Below are 20,894 nucleotides of genomic sequence, written 5' to 3'. Positions count from 1 at the left end.
GTGTGAGGAGCTGCCCTTGGGGTCAGTTTGGGGCTGATCTAGGCCCCTCGACAGATCAGGGCTCAGCACAGAGTCCAGGGAGAGTTCTGTTTCTCCTGGGGGCGTGTCCCGGTCTAAACGGAGGCCACATTCCCGCCAGCACACCCAAACACTTCAAGGGGCTTGAACCTCAGAGCTGAGTTTCCACACACTCCTCCCCATCTTTTCTAAATACTAGAATGAAAGGACCGGAACTTGGTGACTTGAGTTCCCGACCTTGCCACATCGTGGGAACGTGATGAGAGACAAACCAAAGCACGCTTCCCAACACGGAGGAGGAGGCCCTGACCGAGGCTGGTGTGGCAGCGTGGGGCCCCCACGGGGCCAGGCCCACCTGCAGAGAGAACGTCAGCGCCAGGTCGGTCTCCACTTGTCCACTGGGGGGCAGCACAATCTCATGGGACCGCAGGATCCGTTTGGAGCCCTGGGATACAACAGGACATCTGATTCAGAAGGCATCTCACAATGAAGCCGGCTCGAGTCACTGTCATGTCAGCTCTCTCTATGCTCTCAGGATGAAGAGACCCGGGTGGGGAGCACAAGCTCGCATGGTCCCAAAGGCACAATGCGTAGATTTATCAGGAGTCTTAAAAATGCCCATATCCTTTAGCCACGAAGTCCTCCTCAAGGCGTCTGTGCTAAGAAACTAGAGAGAAGATCAGGAAGTACACAGCGGGTGCGGTGACTGGACATTGCTGGGAGAAAGGGTGTGCCAGATGCCAGGTATCCTGAAAAGCAGAGCGCTGGGCGAAAATGTGGCACAGAGGCAGGGACCAAGATGCAGTGCACCGTGGCCCGGGCAGGGGTGGCAGAGGGCGGGCAGGGATAGACCCAAAACGTGCGGATGCACACTGAACAAAGTTAGTTAGAATAACCAACCTTCAGGTCAGCAGGAAGAGTCAGCCACAAAGTGGCCATGATAAGTGGATAACAAATCATCTGTATAAAACACACAGGCCCTAGCCCGGTGGCACAGTGGTTAAGTTCACATGCTCTGCTTTGGCGGCCCAGAGTTTGCCAGTTCAGATCCCGGGTGCAGACATGGCACCGCTCGGCAAGCCATGCTGTGGCAGGCGTCCCACATATAAAGTAGAGGAAGATGGGCACAGATGTTAGCTCAGGGCCAGTCTTCTTCACAAAAAAACAAAGCCATACACAGGCCCCAACCTCAAACCTGCCAGCAATGTAAATTCAAATGGATGAAAGATGGTCATCACAAAATTGTTTTAAAATTGCTGTCCTAACGTGGACGAACTTTTGAGACTGTGTGCTAAGTGCAGGAAGCCAGGCCCACTAGGACACATTTGTAACCCCACGTCTGTGGGGCACCAGGAGGGGTAGGATCACAGGGCTGGAAAGGAGAACAGAGGTGACCAGGTGGCTTCCAGGGTGGAGGGGGTGACTCCTGAGGCGTTTGACCAAGATCAGGGGTTAGGCGAAACGGTGAGAGCAGGAGCGAGGTGCGGGTGCAGGACAAGGACATGAGAGTTGATGGGAGTGACGGGGGTGTGGGGTCCTGGGCACAGGTGCAGGGCTGGCCTGCATTGCCGTGTGACGCTCTGCTCAGATGTCCTGCTTGAGGAGCCCATTGACAGTGGCCTGGCTGCTGCCTGCTGGGCCACATGGCAGCGCCAAGGCCTCATGACCAGGCTGCTCCCAGCCCCCGACAGAGCAAGGGAGCTCAGCACGGGTGTGGAGGCACCCCTCCCCACCCCCCTATCCTCCAGCCAAGCCCCTTTGTCCCTCACAGGCGTCTCCCCCAGATCTCTTGCACATCTGACCCCATCTTAGGGTCTGCTTCTCAGAGGACCTGAACTGACCAGCCTGTGCTGGGAGAAGGGAGGGTCCACGCACAGACCAGGAGGGCAGTGAGCACACGTGCACAGACGCAGGTTAGTGAGGGAGCCAGCACATCTGCTTCCTCTGGGAATTAAGAAACAGGGACTCAGCTCGGGCAGGGGCTGAGGAGACAGGAGCAGGTCTGAAAGGCACATCTCGGAGAAGGCCAAAGGCCGTTTCCTCCAGCCCTGCCCGACCCCTCGGACGCAGGCGCAGACTGAGCAGATAACAGGTGACCCAGGCAGGAGAGAATGCCCAAAGAGAAGCAGGCAAGGAACTGAGGGTCTGCAGGGGAGGCCACGGGGTGCAGAGAGCAAGCAGCCAGTTGATGGGGGTACTCAGGTGAGCTAGAGAGGTGGGATGGCTCCAAGGATCCTGGGGCCCTGACCCTGGAAGCTGAGTTCTCAGTAATGACGGGGTCAGAGGCAAGACCACGCAGATGGGTAGCTGGGGGAAGGAGGTCGAGGAATAGGGCCAGAGTGTGGAGCAGATCAATCATGTCAGCGGTCAGCACTAGAGTCATAGGCCAGGGATGGGTGAACTCCACCGTGGTCTGAAGATCTGGTGAGATCCTGACCACTGGCCAGGCAGGAGGCCAGAGCATAGCCTATGGCGCCTGCACACGGGTGGGCCGATTCTCATGTGGGGCATGTTGCTGTGGGCCGACATGCAGCCCAGCACACAGCCTGGGACAGCTTGCTTTGTTGCTGAGATCTTACAACAGCATCTTTGCTGAAGAAAAGGATTTCAGATCTTTATTCAGAAGTCTAACATTTTTTGGATGGTAGCAATTGACTGGAGAAATAAAGATGCTCCTCCTCAAACTCAAATTGGAGCTCTCAGTTTGGAGAAGAGCCTGACTCATGCTGGTCCAGCCAGCCCCGGAGACCCTGCATCAGGAGCCGAGGCTGGGGTCCTGAGCAACCATGCAGGGCTGCAGCCTGGGCTCCAGTAGCCTGGGACCGAGGTGAAGCAGGCCCTCCGCCCCATGGGTCTGATGGTTTAGGGGTCCTAACAGGCCAGGCACCTGCATCTACGGTGGCTCAGTTGCAGGGCCACACCACGGACATTCCCACACTTCGAGGAACCGGTACACATGGCTGCCTGCTCTGGGGGAGGGAGGGCCTGCAGAGGCGGACCCTGCACATGGGCCCACACCTGCCAGGGGACAGCTGTGAAGGGCTGCAGGAGGCACTATGCGGGTGGCCCCACGGCTGGCTGGGCCCCTCCACTGCTGCCGGGTGAAGGCAGCACTGAGGGCCAGGGGCTACTCTCCCCCGAGGAACGGGCAGGGCGAGGGGCCCTCCTGAAACACCGTTATTGTTGAAAGGCAGAAATCAGACCAAACAGAGGAACCTGTGCCACCTGAGGGCCGCGGACTACCATGGTGTGGGGGAGAGAGGTGGGCACGGCTGGGCCGGGCCTGGGTCGGGGGCTGGCCAGGGAGGGGCAAGCATGACCCAGCACAGGCATTCCGCCCGTGCCTCTGCTCTGGGAAGGCCCATGGGCAGCGAGCTCAGCACTCTCGCTCTCCTCCATGTTCTTGAACGCTGGGCTGCTGGTCCTTCATGGGGACAGGACTGTGCCCCCGAGGGTTCTAACCCTGCCAGAGCATCAGGACCATCTTCCAGGCCAACTGCCTGGGCAGAGGCCCCCTGGCTCCAAGACAGAATCGGGCTCCCGGCCACCTGCACAGGTAAGGGGCCAGCTGTGGTGGGTGTTGCCCACTCTCGTCTCCTGGACAGTACAGGCATCCGACGCGGTCCCAGGACAGTGCAGAGAGAGAACCCTTACCTGCATCTTGACGGCTATCACCACGGAGATGAGCTCCTTCTCCAGCTCCTTGAAGACCACCAGCTTCTTCAAGGTCAGGCTGCACAACCTGCGAAGGGCACAGAGCTGGCTCAGCAGTGATTACACCCTCCACACCTCCTCACACCAAAACGTCCCCACCCCACAGCAGCCCCGGCCTCAGCCAGGCTGCACTGGACCACATGCCCTCAGCCCCTGGCCTCCAGCACCACGGTCACTCCTAGAGACTGGCCATCACATCTCCCAGGAGCCCTTGCCCAGGCCCGGCCAGGCTGGGAGCCACCCTTGGGGTCCCTGCACACAGCGGGCGCCTCAGCACCCCCAGGCTGTCCGGCGAAGCGCCCCTCTCCAGAGGGTCTCCGAGGCGGGTCTGCCTCCCGTGCAGGTGTCAGTGTGGGATTGTGGACAGGCAGGATAAGGGCAGACAGGAAATCTGAGACCGCAGACCACAGAAACCCCCAGGGACCAGGGTGCCAGCCAGCTGGGAACCTGCTCCCAGCTGTGAGAGCACAGGTCTTCCGGGGCCCGGCACGCCTCGCCCACCTTGCAGGCCCTGCCTACATGGCCCCCGGGCCCCTCACCCCCGGCCTTCTTGAACCTTCACACTGCCAACTTCACCTCCATCATTCTGTTCTGCATACAAAGTTGTGGTGATGTGTGCCAGCCCTGCCTAGGAAGGCCTGGAGGACAGCCTGCACTGTGTCCACCACTGTCCCTGGCGAACAGAGTGGGTGGGACCTGAACCTTCTACTCTGCTTTGGCTGCAGTGTTTACACTGCAGACCCAGCATGCACGATTGCTGTTGCCGTACGAATGCTCACCTTCTGGGAGGCAGCATCCACACGGGGTGGGTTCCAGAACAACAACACGAAGGCGCCCAGGACCGAGGAGCCGATGGTGTGCGCTTGTGTGGGACTGTAGCCCCAGGACCCACAGGAAAGCTTCCATAGACTGGACACCTCTCCACGGCTCCCTGAGGCCCTGGCCATTTTCCCACTCAGATGCCAGTCTGCTTGTTCACACGGGCAGCGACACGGCTACATGAGGGTAAGCACGTGACCATCCAGGCTAAAATGTCCCTGCTGCCTGGACAGGTCACGTGCCCAGACCAAGTCCCCAACATCTGTGTTAGGAGTCCCATTTGGGAAATCCAGACTTTCCATGCCCACCTGAGTTGTCACTTGGTCCCCAAAGTATGCATCTGAACCTGAGGCAGCAGGACAAATGCCAGACATGGCTAGGCCATGGAGCATAGCCCACCTGCCAGCATCAAAGTGACTCTCCGCTCTTCTGTCTCTGTGCCTTTGAGCGGAGCGTGGGGACACAGTGGGCCAGGAAGAAGGCCGGGCCCTCCCACTGGACACACACATGGCCAGAGCCAGGCAGCGGGGGCGCGGCTGAGGCAGGTGTGCTCAGGCTGCACACACGCAAGGGCAGAGTCGACTGCGCGGCTTGGGAAAGTCTCCCAGAGCACCTGTCAACCACGCATGGAACAGAGGTCCCACCGCTGTTCCGGGCATGAAATGAAGACCCCACGGCTCCTTGTTTTCTCAGATTCTACAGTTTGCTTCCATTAGTTACGGGCCAAAGTTGTTTCCATCTCCTCTGGATGCAGGCCTGTACCCTGAACCCCCTCCTGACCCAACCCTCAACACCAAGCCAATACCCTTGCCCAAACACCCAGGGCCAGCTGGCAGACAACTAGGACATTCCCTGGGCCCCAAGGTCCACCAGGACTATTCAGACTGGCAATCCTAAGCCATTCACCCTGCCATGCCATGCCTTTCCTGAGGAAACCCCAATAAAGGCTCTGGCCGGGCCTCCCCTCGCTCCCTCTGCCTCCTGCCAACCTGGTGCTCCCCCGTGGCCCTGCATGGTGTGCTGAGCCTGTTGTTTCCAGGGGACTGAGAACAACACGAACTTTTCTTTCATGGCGCTGACCTCCCCGTGTCATCATTCAGTCACCTTTATAGACTAAGACCCGCACAAACCACCCAACCTTCACCTCAGCCTGTTAGGCCCTCAGGGGCCGCCTGGGGGACGATGGTGACACCACCTGCACTACACTGGGCCCAGGGGCCAAGAGCCAGACTCAGGGCTTCCCCAGGCAGCCATGCGCCCTGACGTGCCAGCAGGGACAGCCCCAGGTTGGAGGCAAATGGAATGTGCCCCTGACAGTCCCCGACACCTCACCTGGCTGGGCCACCCCTCAGCTCCCAGCCCAGCCCACTCCAGCCCTGGGGCCATGCAGATTCTGCAGGGCTCCGCCCAGGGGCAAAAGAACTGCAAGGGAGGAGAGAAGAAGCCGGATCAAAGGGGTTCCCACTCACGAGGAGAGACTGTATCCCGGGTAGAAAGCACTTAACACATTTAAAAGAACCAAAAAGTATGAAGCATGTTCTCTGACCAGGATGGAGTTAACTAGAAGTCAACGACAGAGAGAGCAGGAGAACAGCAAGCACTCGGGAAACTAAATGCACACGCCCAGACAACCTACGGGCCAGAGAGGGGTCTTGAAGGAAATCAGAGAGACTTCTTGCGGAACAAAAGTGAAATACAATAAATCAAGACGTGTGGGATGCAGCAAAATTAGTGCTGAGAAGAGAATTTCAGCATTTGATGCTTACGTCAGAAAGAAGAAAGGTCTCAACCACACAAGGTAAGCGTCAGTCACCTTAAGACCCTAGGAAAAGAAGAGCAAATAAACCCAACGTGAGCAGAAGGAAGAAAATAATGAGGATAAAAGCAAAAGCAATGAAGCTGAAAATAGAGAAAATAAAACCAAAAGTTGGTTCTTTGGGAACATCAATAAAATTGATAGAACCTCTAGCCACGCAAAGAAAAAAAAAAGAGGAGACAAAAATGAGCAGTAGCAGGAAAACGAGGAGTACCACTACAGACCTTACAGACCCGAACAAGCAGGATCAGGGGCACGACCAACAGCTGCGGGCACGTAAATCCAGCACTCAGATAAAACGCACCAGCCCTGTGACAGCCACAGCTGCCAAGACTCACCAGGATGGACAGTCACGTGAACAACCCAATCCACTCAAGAAACTGAACTAATAAAGACTTTCTGAGACAGAAAACTCCAGGTGAATTTAACCAGATATTAAGGGAAGACATGACACGAGTCTACATGATATCTTCCAGAAAACTGAAGAGGAAGCAATACTTGTCAGAGCTTATCCATTACTCTGATACCGATACCAGACAAAAGCAGTACGAAAAAGAAATCCACAGACCAACATCCCTTATGAACATAAACGTAAAAATCTTCAACAAAATATCAGCAAACTGAATTCAGCCACACATGAAAGGAATATTCATGAACATCACACCACGACCAAGCGGGGTTCGCTCCAGGAAGGCAAAGCGGGTCCAACGTTTGAAATCAACGTAATTCACCACATCAACAGGCTAAATAAGAAAACCCACAAAATCTCAACTGACCCAAAAAGACTTTTGACAAAATTCAATATCCATTCGTGATTAAAAACTCTGGGTGAACTAGGAATAGAAGGGAACTTCCTGAACCCGATGGAGCATGTCCAAAAGGCCCCCAGCTCCCATGACGCTGGGTGTGAGGGACAGCACACTGTCCCCCGAGATCAAGAAGGAGGCAAAGCTGCGCCCGCTCACCGCTGCCAGTCAGCACAGCACTCAAGGCCTGCCAGGACAATAAAGCAAGAAAAGGAAATAAAGGGCAGAAGGACTGGAAAGGAAAAATAAAGCTCTTATCTGCAGACATGATCACTCATATAGAAAATCCCAAGGACGGGGCTGGCCCCATGGCCGAGTGGTTAAGTTCGCGCGCTCCCCTGCAGGCGGCCCAGTGTTTCGTCGGTTCGAATCCTGGGCGCGGACATGGCACTGCTCGTCAGACCACGCTGAGGCAGCGTCCCACATGCCACAACTAGAGGAACCCACAACGAAGAATACGCAACTATGTACCGGGGGGCTTTGGGGAGAAAAAGGAAAAAATAAAATCTTTTAAAAAAAAAAGAAAAGAAAATCCCAAGGACTGCAGAAATGTGAAAACAAGCTCCCAAAACTGATGAACTTAGCAAGGCCACACGGCACAGGTTCAACATATAAAAGCAATGGACAAGTGGAAGTCATTTTTAAAAACTTCCATTTATAATAGCTCCAAAACAAGAAAGAAAGAAATCTAACAAAACAAATGCAGGATCTGCACACTGAAAACTCCCAACTGCTGGAACAAGGACTAAAGACCCACACGCGGCAGCCGCCATCCACGGTTCCACTCTCCTCTATTTCAGTTACCCACGGTCAACCGTACTCTGAAAATATCAAACGGAAAATTCCCAAAACAAGCAATTCATGCATTTTAAATTGCCTGCCGTTCCAAGTAGTGTGACAAAATCTCCCACCATCCCGCTCCGTCCTGCTCGGGACGCGAATCACCCTTTGTGGAGTGTGTCCACGCTGTGCACACTCCCTGCCCGTGAGTCACGCAGTAGCTGTCCGGGTCGTCGGACCAGCTGTGGAAGCACCACAGGGCTTGAGTTCAAGGAGCCCTTATTTTACCTAAGAAGGACCTTAAAGGGTGAGAGCAGTGATGCTGGTGGTACGAGCGTGGCAAAGAGAAGCCATAAAGTACTTCCTTTATGTGACAAGGTGGAAGTTCTTGACCTAATAAGGAAAGAAAAAAATCTATGCTGAGCTGCTGAGATATATGGTAACTTTTATTACAGCATTGTTATGGTTGTTCTATTTTACTATTATTGTTATTAATCTCTTACTGTGCCTAATCTATAAATTAAACCTTATCACAGGTATGTGTATAAAGGGAGCAACATAGTATACAGAGGGCTCTGTACTGTCTGTGGCTTCAGGCTTCCAATGGGGGTCTTGGAACGTGTGCCCCGCAGATGAGGGGACAACTGTAAACAGAGGGACATGCCATGCTCACAGATATTAATTCTCCCCAAACTAGATCTACAGATTTAATGCAATTCCAATGAAATCTCAGCAAGACTTTTTTGTAGACATCAATAAACTGATTTTTAAATTGATGTAGAAAGGCAAAGGAACCGGAATAATCAACATAACTTTGACAAAGGAGAATGAAGTCAGCTGGGGCCTCCCGGTACCTGACATCAGACTTGCTGTGAACCTGCAGTCATCAAGATAGTGTGGTACTGACAAAAGGAAAGGCATACAGACTAACAGAACAGAAAAAGAAAGCTTGGTAAGTCAGACTTCATCAAAATTTAAAACTTTGTTCTGTGAAAAACATTGTTGAGAGAATGAAAAGCCAAGCTAAGTGGGGGGGAGTGGGAGGATATTTGCAAATCACATATGACGAAGGGTTTTATCCAGAACATATAAAGAGCTCTCAAAACTCAACAATATGTTGGCCAGCCCTGGTGGCCTAGTGGTTATGTTCAGCGTGCTCCACTCTGGCGGTCTGGGTTTGGTTCCAGGTGTGGACCTACACCACTACTCTGGCAGCCATGCTGTGGCAGCGGCTCACATAAAAGGAAAAACAAGGAAGACTGGCAATGGATATTAGCTCAGGGCAAATCTTCCTCAGCAAAAAACAAAATAACTCAACAATATGAAAATAAACAACCCCCCCAAAAAAATAGGCAAAAGACTTGAACAGACACTTCATCAAAAAAGATCTGTGGGAATCAGAAGAGTCCCTTGCACCCCTATGTTCATCGCAGCATTATTTACAATAGCCAAGACGTGGAACCAACCTACATGCCCAGAAACTGATGATTGGATAAAGAAGATATGGTATATATACACAATGGAATACTACTCAGCCATAAAAAAAGACAAAATTGGCCCATTCGCAGCAACGTGGACGGACCTCGAGGGTATTATGTTAAGCGAAATAAGCCAGTCAGAGAAAGACGAACTCTATATGACTCCACTCATAGGTGGAAGTTAATATATTGACAAGGAGATCTGATCGGTGGTTACCAGAGAAAAGGGGGGGTGGGGGGAGGGCACAAAGGGGGAAGTGGTGTACCCACAACATGACTAACAATAATGTACAACTGAAATCTCACAAGGTTGTAATCTATCATAACATTAATAAAATTAAAAAAAAACCACTCCTTTTTTAAAATTGTAAAAAAAAAAAAAATCTGTGGGTAGTAAACAAGTGCACAGAGAGATGCTCCCTGTGATCAGTCACTGGGGACGCACAGCTGAAACCACAACGAGGCCCCACTGCCCACCCACTACACAGCCTGAAACAAAATCCAACACCTAACCCCGCACTGGCCAGGTATCGGCGGCCTGGAGCTCCGACCTGCTGGCGGGAATGCCACCGGGTGCACGGGCAGCTCCCCACCCTGCAATCCCACTCCTCGTGTCCACCCCAGGGACGTGGAGGCTGTGTCCGCACGGGAACTGGGGCAGGGGTGTTCACAGCAGCGGTGCTCACAGGCGCCCCTGACTGGAAACAGCCTAGAGTTCTTCAGACAGACGGAGAGCTCATCCCCACACCAGGAGTGCTGCTGGAGGCGGGTTGAAGCACCCGCGTGCATGCGCGCACAGCACACACATGTGCACACACATGTGCATGCGCGCGGCAGCCCACAGAGTGGGGACCACCCTGACACGGCGTCCTAGAGAGGGCAGGTCAGCGGAGCCGGGAGCCACCTCGGGGGGCAGGAGGCAGCTGGTGCGGGTGGGCTGTCCGGTGTTCAGAGCCTGGTCGCCAGGGTGACAAGGCTCAGCGCTGGGCCGGCTGAATGTCCCCGTGTGTAAAATTTAAAAAGTAACCTTCCACAAGTTAAGAACACCCACGAGACCTGAAGGATACATTAACCAATTGCAAACAAGGCCTTATGTGGATCCTGCTTCGAATAAACAGAAATGCTTCCAGGGAACTTATTTGGGTTGGGATCTCAAAGGTCTCATTCTCTTCATTCTCAGGGCTTCCACAACTCCTGTTTCTAGAAGTTTCTTTTTTTTTTTTAAGATTTTATTTTTTTCCTTTTTCTCCCCAAAGCCCCCTGGTACATAGTTGTATATTCTTAGTTGTGGGTCCTTCTAGTTGTGGCATGTAGGATGCTGCCTCAGCGTGGCCTGATGAGCAGTGCCATGTCCACGCCCAGGATTCGAACCAACGAAACACTGGGCCGCCTGCAGCGGAGCGCGCGAACTTAACCACTTGGCCACGGGGCCAGCCCCTAGAAGTTTCTGTTGCTCACAACTTGACTCGGTGAAGGGAGTGGGTATAGCGTTCACTGTCCACAGCACGAGGACGACTCTCCAGGAAGCACAGAGTCCCACTCTGATAGCCCCCCCTTACAGGAACAGCTCAACAGGCCGCGAGTGGGGCACCGGCTTTCAGTCTAAAAGGTGGCCTTCTTCCTCGCCTGCTCCCTGGAGCGGGCTCAGGGCTCTGCAGAGAAACCACCTCCCCAGAATGGACGCCCTGCTTCTTCACGGGAGACGCACCTCTCCCACCACTGTGAACACCTACAGCCATTTGGGTTTCCCCTGGTTTTTTTTTTTTTTTTGGTATTCTAAGATATGTGCAAACTGATGCTATTTGTGCAAACAGCATTAAAAGCATAAAAAGAGGGGCCGGCCCCGTGGCTGAGTGGTTAAGTTCACACGCTCTGCTTCGGCGGCCCAGGGTTTCGCCAGTTCGGATCCTGGGTGCGGACATGGCACTGCTCATTGGGCCATGCTGAGGCGGCATCCCACATGCCACAACTAGAAGGACCCACAACGAAAAAATACATATATACAACTATGTACCAGGGGGCTTTGGGGAGAAAAAGGAAAAATAAAATCTTAAAAAAAAAAAGAAGCATAAAAAGAATCATTTGCATGCAGAAACTGAGCGAGGTGAAAGAACAAAGGCCACTTGTTTTTACCCAAGGATCGTTCTAGAGCAAGGCCTGAGGGTCCCACTGCAGATAGCCAGGGATGAGGTTTATTGCAGAACACACTGAAAACCCCCAATGATGATTCACCACTACCCTGGGATGTTACTTGGTAAACACCCGGCAATCGCCGACAGCCTCAGCAGTAACACAGAGGAAGCACAGCGTATTTTAAACATGGGGCCAGTGTACAATGTAATCCCCTTGACAGGCGAGCACCCACGGGTCCACAGGAAGGAGACTTGCTCCACACCTCGTGCTCCGTCTGGCCCTCCGATTGTGTCTGCTCAAACAGGAGAGCAGAAACAGCCAACTTTGTACCTACTCCTAGAGAAACAGTGTCCTGGTTTTCTGAAATAGGGAAGTGTGAGGCGTACAGAAAAATTACAAAGAGTAATGCCACAAAAACCCACACATCGGCCAACGAGAATTAACAGATGTTCCCCACACTAACTTCAGAGCTTTTTAAAGAAATAAGGTGACGAGAACCACAGAAACCTACTGTGTGCTCTCCCCACCACCCTCCCTCCCTTCCCTTGGAAGGAACCGTGATCTCCAGGAGGGCCTCCTTCCACGAGACGCACCGCTGTCCCCAAACTCCAATCTCCCCACGTCAGCTGGGTATCGGCTTCCTGGCCAGAGACCTTGGTCCTGACTCTCGGGCAGCTGGGCGAGGCTACTGAGCAGCCCGGGTGGTGGAACCTGAACAGAAGCGATGTGCATCACGTCAAGGAGGCAAGGCACTTGCTCATTCCCTTCCCACTGGCTGCAATGGCAGGACGTAGGCAGCCACATTGGACGCAGAAGTGGAAGCCATGTGCCAAGGACAGCAGAGCCCCCCAGCCAGCCCTGGACCACTGACACCTGCACCATAACACCGGGCAGCAATCAGCACTAGCTCGGGTAGCTCTGAGTTTCCGGCTCCCTGTTGCAGAGACGTCGCTGTACCCTAGACTGCCGGGCGCGCCATGCTTTGACTACAGGTGCACATACAGGGCAGAGTGTACCGTTCTGTTTCTTAAATCACGCGGCTAATGCCACTCTGCTGATGCTTTTCCAACTTGCCCTATTCACCCAATACCTCATTACTTTCAGAGAGCTGTCAATGCCGCTCATAGAACCAACATGGGTAACCCCTGCCAGCTGTACACTTCTTCACTGTGTGAGCACAGGATTTCTCCATCCTCTACTGACAGCCACTCGGGCTGTTCCCAAGGACCTGATACTATAAGCACGCTCTGGTCTGCATCTTTGTGGGTCCGGGTGCGAGCTGCGCTGAGGCATCAGCAACCCAAGTGGGGTGGCTGGGTCTGGGCTCTGTGCACTTGGAATCTGTCCAAGGACACTGTCAAGCTGTCCCCCAAGGTTGCAGGATTAATGTGCACTCCTATGGGCCTCAAGGGGGTGCCAACTCCCACACGTTCACTGTGTTAGTGTCCTTGGGCGCTATAACAGACAGCACAGCTCAGCAGCTCCAACAACAGATGTCTATCATCTCACACTTCCGGAGGCTGGACGTCCCAGAGCAGGGTGCCAGTGGGGCGGGTTTCCTCGGGGGTCAAGGGAAGGAGCTGTTCCAGGACTCTCTCACTGCCTCCTCGAATGGCCTTTCCCCTGTGTGCACAGCCAGGTGTCTCTGTGCCCCAATCTCCTCTTCCCATAAGGACACCACTCACAGTGGAGGAGGGCCCACCCTAACGGCCTCATTTAACTTAATCACCTGTTCAAAGGCTCCATCTCCAAACCCAGTCACGCACCCAGGTGCTGGGAGAGCTAGGAACTCAACATGTAAACCTGTTCACAGTTCAGCCCTAACGCTCACCCACCCTCCAAACGAACAGGATCACTGGACGTGGGGTCTGACGCACGGGACTCCCGCTGTTTTATTTTGTACTCTATCGCCCTGACGACTGGGGAGGCTACGCCGCTGCCAGGTGGTCACCGGTCACAAGCGTCCCTGGACACCGCCCGTCCACAGCGCCTGTTTTTCTATTGCACTGACACTTCCTCATTGTCGAGGGAGTCTTCCTTTATTCTAGGTGTAATCACTGGCATGCGTACCTGCACAGATCATCTCTTGGCTGGAGGCTGCCATACAAATGGGTTTCTAAAACATGCTGACATAATTGAACGTATGCCTTTTGTGATTTACGCTTCCCAGATACTATGTGCTTTAATTCCACACCCTTCTTCCCAATTTTTTCACTTCCTCTTTTCACATTGAGGTCATTCATCCATTTGGAGTTGTTTTGTGTACAGGGTGAGGAAGTGACCGGTTTCATTATTTCCTATATGGATGCCCAACTGTCCCCAAACCATTTGTTCAAGAGCACATCGTTTCCTTGCTCATGAATGTCCTGTCTTTGAAGGCGCGGTCCTGTGTTTCTGTGCTATGGTCCATGGGTCAATTTGTCTATCCTCCTGCCAATTTCATATTGTTTTAATTAGTATAGCTTATTTATTTAAATATGTATCTGCTAAGGAAAATACCCCCCTACACAAACACACTTCATTTTTCTTTAAAGTTGATTGTCTGTCTCGCATAAACTTTAGAACTAGCTTGCCGAGTTCTATTACTATGTGGAGTTTCATGAAACCGAATTGCATTTATGCAGAATTGACACCTTCAGGTCACTGCCTGAGTCGCTGCACCTCCTTACTCAGGTGTCTCACGTCCTCGAGCAAGTGGCTGGATGCTTCTCCTGGGAAAGTCTTCAATATCCTCTGTTCAATTTATTCCTAGATAGCTGCTTTTACGAGTGACATTGTTTTTCTTATTTTCAAATTGGTTATTGCAAGTGTGTGAGCACTACTGATTCTGTGTGTTGATCTTGTTATCAATCAACCTTCCAGGACTCTTATTGGTTCTAAAATCTTGTTTACTTTCATATTGTCCATTTGAACAATTACGCCCTCTGCAAATGGCAACTGTTCCTTTCAGCCCAGTCCTGTTTAATTGTCCTGTCTTGCTGCACTGGCCAGCACATCAAGAATTACATTAAAGGGGCTGGCCCCGGGGCCGAGTGGTTGAGTTCGCATGCTCTGCTGCAGGCGGCCCAGTGTTTCGTTGGTTCGAATCCTGGGCGCAGACATGGCACTGCTCATCAAGCCACGCTGAGGCAGCATCCCACATGCCGCAATTAGAAGGACCCACGATGAAGAATATACAACTATGTACCAGGGGGCTTTGGGGAGAAAAAGGAAAAAAATTTAAAAATCCTTAAAAAAAAAATTACATTAAAGAGTTACATTTCTTCTTCTTGACTTGAAAGGTGCTATTTCTAATGTTTAAGAATGACGTACGTGTAGCAGCACTGGTCAGTAGAACCTTCTGCAAGGATGAAATGTTCTACAGCTGCACTGACGTGGTGGCCAGGAGCCAGCACTTGAAACGTGGCTAGCGCAACCACAGAATTGAATCACACATTTTAACGAGTAAAAGGACTAATTCATTTAAATGTAGGTGACCATATTGGATAGGGCAGATCTGCAGATTTTTAGTAGGTACCCCATAACAGGATAAAGTTCCTTTTTGTTTCTATAGTCCCAAGAATGTATGATGAATTTCATCAAATGCTTTTTCTGGATATATCCTTTAATTTTTTCTTTCAATCTGTGAATGTAATAAATTAAAATAATAAATATCCTAATGTTAAATCACCCACACACCTCTGAGATAATTCCCATTTCACAGTGTACTTTCGCCTTGTTATACCCTGTAGGGATTCTTTTTTTTTTAAAGATTGGCACCTGAGCTAACAACTGTTGCCAATCTTCTTCTTCCTTTTTTTTCTTTTCCTCCCCAAAGCCCCCCAGCACATGGCTGTATATTGTAGTTTGGGGTCCTTCTAGTTGTGCCATGTTGGACACTGCCTCAACACGGCCTGATGAGCGGTACCACGTCCACGCCCAGGATCCGAACCGGTGAAACCCTGGGCTGCCACAGCAAAGCGCACGAACTTAACCGCTCAGCCACAGGGCTGGACCCGCCCTGGAGGGATTTTTTTGGTCAACATTTTATTGAGGATTTTCACCTACTCTCTTCCCTTGTGCTGCCCTTATAAAAATGGGCGCTTCGCCTCTTTTATAACTTCTTTTCAATCTCTGGAACACTTCACATGAGACATGGCTTATTTCTTGAAGATTTGGTAAAATTCACCAGTAAAACCATCTGGTGCTCTTCAGGGAAGAGAGGTTTCAGTGCAATCGGTCTCATCGTGTTTTCTATTTTGCTAAGTCAATTACTAAGTAATTCATATTTTTCCTAGAAAATTATCCTCCTCCTCAAGTTTTCATATTTATTGACAACATTTATAGCGTTTGACTTTATCATTCCATTCCCAAAATTGTTTACACATGTGCTTTCTTTTTCTCTTGATCACGTCTGCCAAAGGTTTGCTACAGTCCTTCCAAGCAGTCGACTCGGGCTTCTGCTAATATTCAATATTGTTTTCTATTTCATTACAGTTTTGCTCTTTATCATCTGCACTCTTCTATTTTTTTAAAGATTACTCTGTTCTTTAAACAACTTGAATTGGATGCTCCCATGACGGAACGCTCACTCTCTCATTCTCTAATATTTGCATTTAAAGTGAGTCTCTGTTCGGAATCAACAGCCACAGGGGACACCAGTGTGGGGGTTTTGACTTCACCGGGCGGTCCACCATCCCACTCACAGCGTGACCTCCTTGCCACTCTGGTTCTCCAACCCCCTTCAGGAAGGACAGGCCCCAGGCCCCGGCTTAGTGTCCCCTGTTCCACAAGAAACCCCCACAGACGTGCTTCTGGGGCCCACCAGCCATGCCCAGCCACCTTCCCAGCTCCAGCCTGACCCTGGGTCCCCCTCCATCCAAATCAGCCCCAGCTGGGGAGCTCCCGCGTACTCTTCAAGCGTGGGCCTGCATCTGAGAACTGTTCCTACTCCGTCTCTCCCAGCATTTCCACATCTGATGGTCTCTTCAAAGCAACTGGTCTTGGTTTGTGTAAGTGGCAGCGACACAACACACCCTCCCTTCCCACAGCATCTGACTGAGCTGTCTGCTGACACGTCATCTTGCTGGGGGAGGGAGGAGATGCTACACTGGGGATCATCTTAAAGACAGATGTGGAAAATGCCTCTGCTCTTGGGAAGGGAGCACCTGTCTCTGGGCGTGAGGGGACCCCTGAACACACACTTCAATCCTTAGGGTCTCTGGTGCTTGCCGTGCAGGAAGAGCCAGGCCTATGGGACCACTGCCAACACTGGGGGACACAAGGGGACAGCCTTACATCCCCAAGAACTTGCAAAGCAGAGACTGAGGTGTGCCTGCAGGAAGTCAGCAGAGCTGCAGAGGCGCCCAGGGCCAGGACAACCAGACACCACAGGCCGGGCTGCAGTTGGGCTGAAAGCAGGTGTGACCACCTCAGAGCCACGTCCTGCCAGCAAGCAGGCTCCCAGGAGACCAGGCCAGACCAGCAGGTGCCCAGCTCCCTCTGTCTCTCCGTGTCCACAAGTGGTGCTGCGGCTTCCCTGTGTGCTCAGGTCAGGGGGCCTTGTGGAGCACAGGCTCCACCGGCACGAGCTCCTGGGCCACGAGCTGACGCCCGGCACTGCCCGGTGTCCCCCCTCACCCGGAAGGAAGGCAGGCCTCCTGCGGGCTGGTCCTTGCCCAGTGCAGGGCTGCCAGGGGAAGCCACCCAGGCCCAGGCCATGGACAGGAGAAGGGCAGGCCTGCACTGGACAGGGCTGAAAGACTGGGTCCTGAGGGTCAGTCTGGAGGAAGAGGAGGTGCTCACAGGGCCAGAGGGGAGAGCAGTTCAGGGAGTGGTGGGAGGAGGGAGAGGAAGAGGAAGGGGAGGGAGGGGGAGAGGACCCACAGGGGAGAGGAATTTCCAGGGTCGTCCACATACACTCCGGAGTAGACCGGTACTGGTGGACTCGCAGGGAACCAGGTAGCATGGGTGCTGCTGGGCCTGGACCCTGGAGGGCAGAGGTCAAGCTGAGCATGGAGTCAGGGACAGATGAACACTGAGCCCTGGGACTCTGGGACAGAAGCTGGTGGGAGGAGTAAGAAGAGGGAGCAGAAGGCCCTGGGAATGGGAAAGAAGGGGTGGCAGGGACCTCCCCTTGGGGTCAGTCAACAAGCCCACAAAGGTCAAACACGCACAGCCCATGGGAGCAGGGAAGAGCTCTGCTGTGGGGCCAGGCTCCGGAGGGGACCCAGCATCAGAGAAGGCATCCTGGGGAGGGAGTGACATCCAGACTGGGGGTGCCACATGCTGACGCTCCCTGATTTTTGTGAGTTGCAGAACAAGTGACATTTTTAAAAGTTCATAGAAACTTGGTTTTGCAGAAATTTTTATAGACGCAAGGCCTGCAGGCATTTCCACTTCAACAGGCATGTCTCGCGGTTAACACCATCCAGGGGCTGACGGGAGGCCTGCTCCGTCCAGTCCTCCAAGTCCCATCCCTGAAGCCGTGCGCACAACGCCCCGCAGAGTGCCCCACAGCCCTGCTCCCCCTTCCTGCCTCTGGGAAACCTGGCCAGAACCAGCGCCCATCCCAAGACGAAGCCCTCGGCTCATCCACCTTCAGAATGGAGAGCCCAAGAGCGGGGAGGGCAGGAGCTCCAAGAGTGGAGATGAGAGGGGAGACGAGGCTGGCAACAGCATGCGGCAGTTTTCTCTTTGGAAGACTGATCTCCCCACAGCCCGCATGTAAAATGCAAACCAGGGATGGGGAGCCCCGCTTCTTTCTGTGGGAGGACACCTGCGGTGGCAGGGTGGGGACTGCTTCTCTAAGGGGGGGTGGTCTGGGCAGAAAACCACCTGGGTCCCTGGGGCTCCAGGAGGATGAGGGGTGGAGGACCCCACCCGGGGGCTCAGCTGGTCTGGGGGTCTGGAGACGACTCCTCACTCAGAGCAGGAACCCAGGCAGACTGGCCACCTGAGCCCCTTCCAGGTCTCCCCTGGAGCCCAGTCAGGCAGTGGGAGGCCCACACTGGTTGACACCAGGGTTCCTGGTTTTAACATCGCCCCCCGGTGGGAGTGTTAATTGCTATAGCCTGATTTGGGCGAAGAGTTTAGCAATGTTTCTCTTTTTTTTTTCTGGTAAAATATACATAATATAAAAATTATCATTTTAACCATGTTTAAGAGTGCAGTTCAGTGGCATTAGGCGCATTCACACTGTTGTGCAGCCATCACCACCATCCATCTCCAGAACTTTTCATCTTCTCAAACTGAAACTCTGTCCCCATTAAACACTAACTCCCCTCCCCTCCCCTAGACCCTGGCACCACCATTCTGCTTTCTGTCTCTATGAAGTTGACTCCTCTGGGCCCCTCATGAGTGGAATTATACAGGATTTGTCCTTCGTGACTGGTTATTTCACTCAGCATGTCCTCCAGGTTCACCCATGCTGTAGCACGTGTCAGAATTTCCTTCCTTTTTAAGGCTGCATACCATTCCATTGTACGAACAGACCACGTTTTGTTTATCCTTTCATCCGTCTGTGGACACATGCGTTGCTCTCAAGTTTTAGCCGTCATGAATAACGCTGCTGTAAACATGGACGTGCAATATCTACTTAAGTCCCTGCCTTCAGTTTTTCTGCGTCCACACCCAGAACTGGAACTGCTGGATCACGTGGGAGTCGCACGCCTGGTCTTCCGAGGCACCTCTACAGCGGCTGCCCCGTTTGACATTCCCACCAACAATGCATAAGAGCTTGGTTTTATCTTTTGAGTGAAAACTTTTGCAAAGAGGCTCTCTCCCACAAACAGGGCCCACGCCCCTCAGAGGAAAGCAGGGCTGTCTCACCCAGCTGCACCCCGGACCAGCCCAGAGGGAGGGGATGGTGTGAGTGCCAACCCTGGGCAGTGGCGAGCAGAGAACATGCCCCTCCCTCAGACACTGGGCAACAGGACCGGTCGCGAGGAGAGCCGTCCTGAGTGGAGGGGAGGAGAATGAAGGGCAGCGCGCTGCGGCCAGGCCATGGTCAGGCTCCAGCAGGCACTCAGCAGAGCAGTGACCTTCCTGGGTGGCCTGAGGAGGGGACCTGCTGGCCACCTGTGGACAGAACAGAGTGGACAGAACGCAGGGCCAGGCGCAGTGGGTGGACGGGCGGCGGTAGGGGCCCATATGACAGTCTTCCCAGAAGTAGCACCAGGACACCCTGTGCGGCAGCTGTTACTGGGGCTCCCGCAAGGCCCTAAGGCGCTCATCTTTTCTGTTTCTGCTCCATCTTCTGGGAGAGCTCCTCAGCTTACACTGAGCACCTGTGCTGAGCTTTCCGTGTCTGCCATCAAGTTCTGGCTCCCACTAACTCTCACTGTTCTGGAATGTTCTCTCACCAGGGCCTCCCGTTCCTGTTTCACAGATGTAGGGCTGTGCCACTGTGGAGTTCCACTCCCTGCTCACCTCCTCTCCGTCACTCTGCTGGCCTGGACCCTAGGGTCTGCTCACGTCCAGAGCAGGGACGAGGGGGCCACCAGGCTCCTCCCTCCGCCCTAAGCATCTGTGCCTCGGTTCCTTCAGAGAGGCTGGGAGCTTGGCCCGCCCTCAGCGTTCCCCGCTGCTGACCCTCCCCAGTGGTCCTGGGCTCCCCCCTGCCTCCTCGTAAATGCAGTCCCTGGTCAATGTGCAGCCAGAGGCCTCCTGACCACCCAGGGGCCAACGCCAGCCCTCCTGCCCTTGGCTCTCCCCATCTCCCGGAAGCCCTCAGGACCCTTGGGCACTGCAGTGGCTGCCCCGTGACTGCACGTCCTGCCAGGTGCTGGCTGGTGTGGAGACGTCTAGCTAGCAGGGCCGGCTGACTGCCTCTGTCCAGCCTCTGGGCAGGCCCTTGCACAGACAGCACCCCCAGACATCCTGCACTCTCAGCACAGGATCTAAGCTGACCCCTTGGGGCCTGACCTGCCCACCGATCACGCCTGACCATGTTTAGCCATGTGGGCCACTGTGCCATCGCCCCCCAGCAATGGGGTCCACACTGCAGCGTTGCTGCCTCACTCCCTCATCCGCGATGGCGCCCAGGGCTGGGAGACATGCGCTCTCGTCCACTGTCGGTCTCCTGAGCAGCATGGGACTGGCCCAGGCCTCACCAAGGAAGGCAGCAGGCAGGTTCAGACAGAGGCAGGCTCTAGACCCAGAGCAGCGGCTCCCCGCTCCTCGAGACACTAGCTCTTCCTAAGATCGGAAGTGTGGACGTTCCCAGGAGCAAAGTCAGAGGCGGACAATGGAGGCAGGAAGACAGCCACGGTGCCGACAGCAGACAGAGGCCCAGTGTCCCCAGAACAAAGGCTCTTACAGATGCACAATAAAAGGACAACGATCCACAGA

The 20,894-nt window shown here is 53.5% G+C and overlaps 1 protein-coding gene across 15 annotated transcripts in view; it reads right to left on the bottom strand.

Moving 5' to 3' along the window:
* The window catches only part of PACS2 (phosphofurin acidic cluster sorting protein 2), a 70,268-nt gene that overhangs the window by 28,965 nt on the left and 20,409 nt on the right, over window positions 1-20,894 (bottom strand). For all 15 annotated transcript variants that reach the window (XR_011431836.1, XR_011431837.1, XR_011431834.1 and 12 more), the window contains exons 2-3: window positions 3,673-3,760; window positions 374-463 (exon numbers count right to left, since the gene is read on the bottom strand). Coding sequence is in view for 8 of the 15 variants with exons in the window: in XM_023628549.2 (XP_023484317.2) it covers window positions 374-463; window positions 3,673-3,760 (178 nt within the window). In the remaining 7 variants the exon portion in view is untranslated. The remainder of the gene's footprint in view (window positions 1-373; window positions 464-3,672; window positions 3,761-20,894) is intronic.

This window comes from Equus caballus, chromosome 24 (assembly GCF_041296265.1).
Source record: "Equus caballus isolate H_3958 breed thoroughbred chromosome 24, TB-T2T, whole genome shotgun sequence".
In the NCBI taxonomy this organism is placed as follows: domain Eukaryota; kingdom Metazoa; phylum Chordata; class Mammalia; order Perissodactyla; family Equidae; genus Equus; species Equus caballus.
This window is presented reverse-complemented; position numbering and strand designations above follow the sequence as displayed.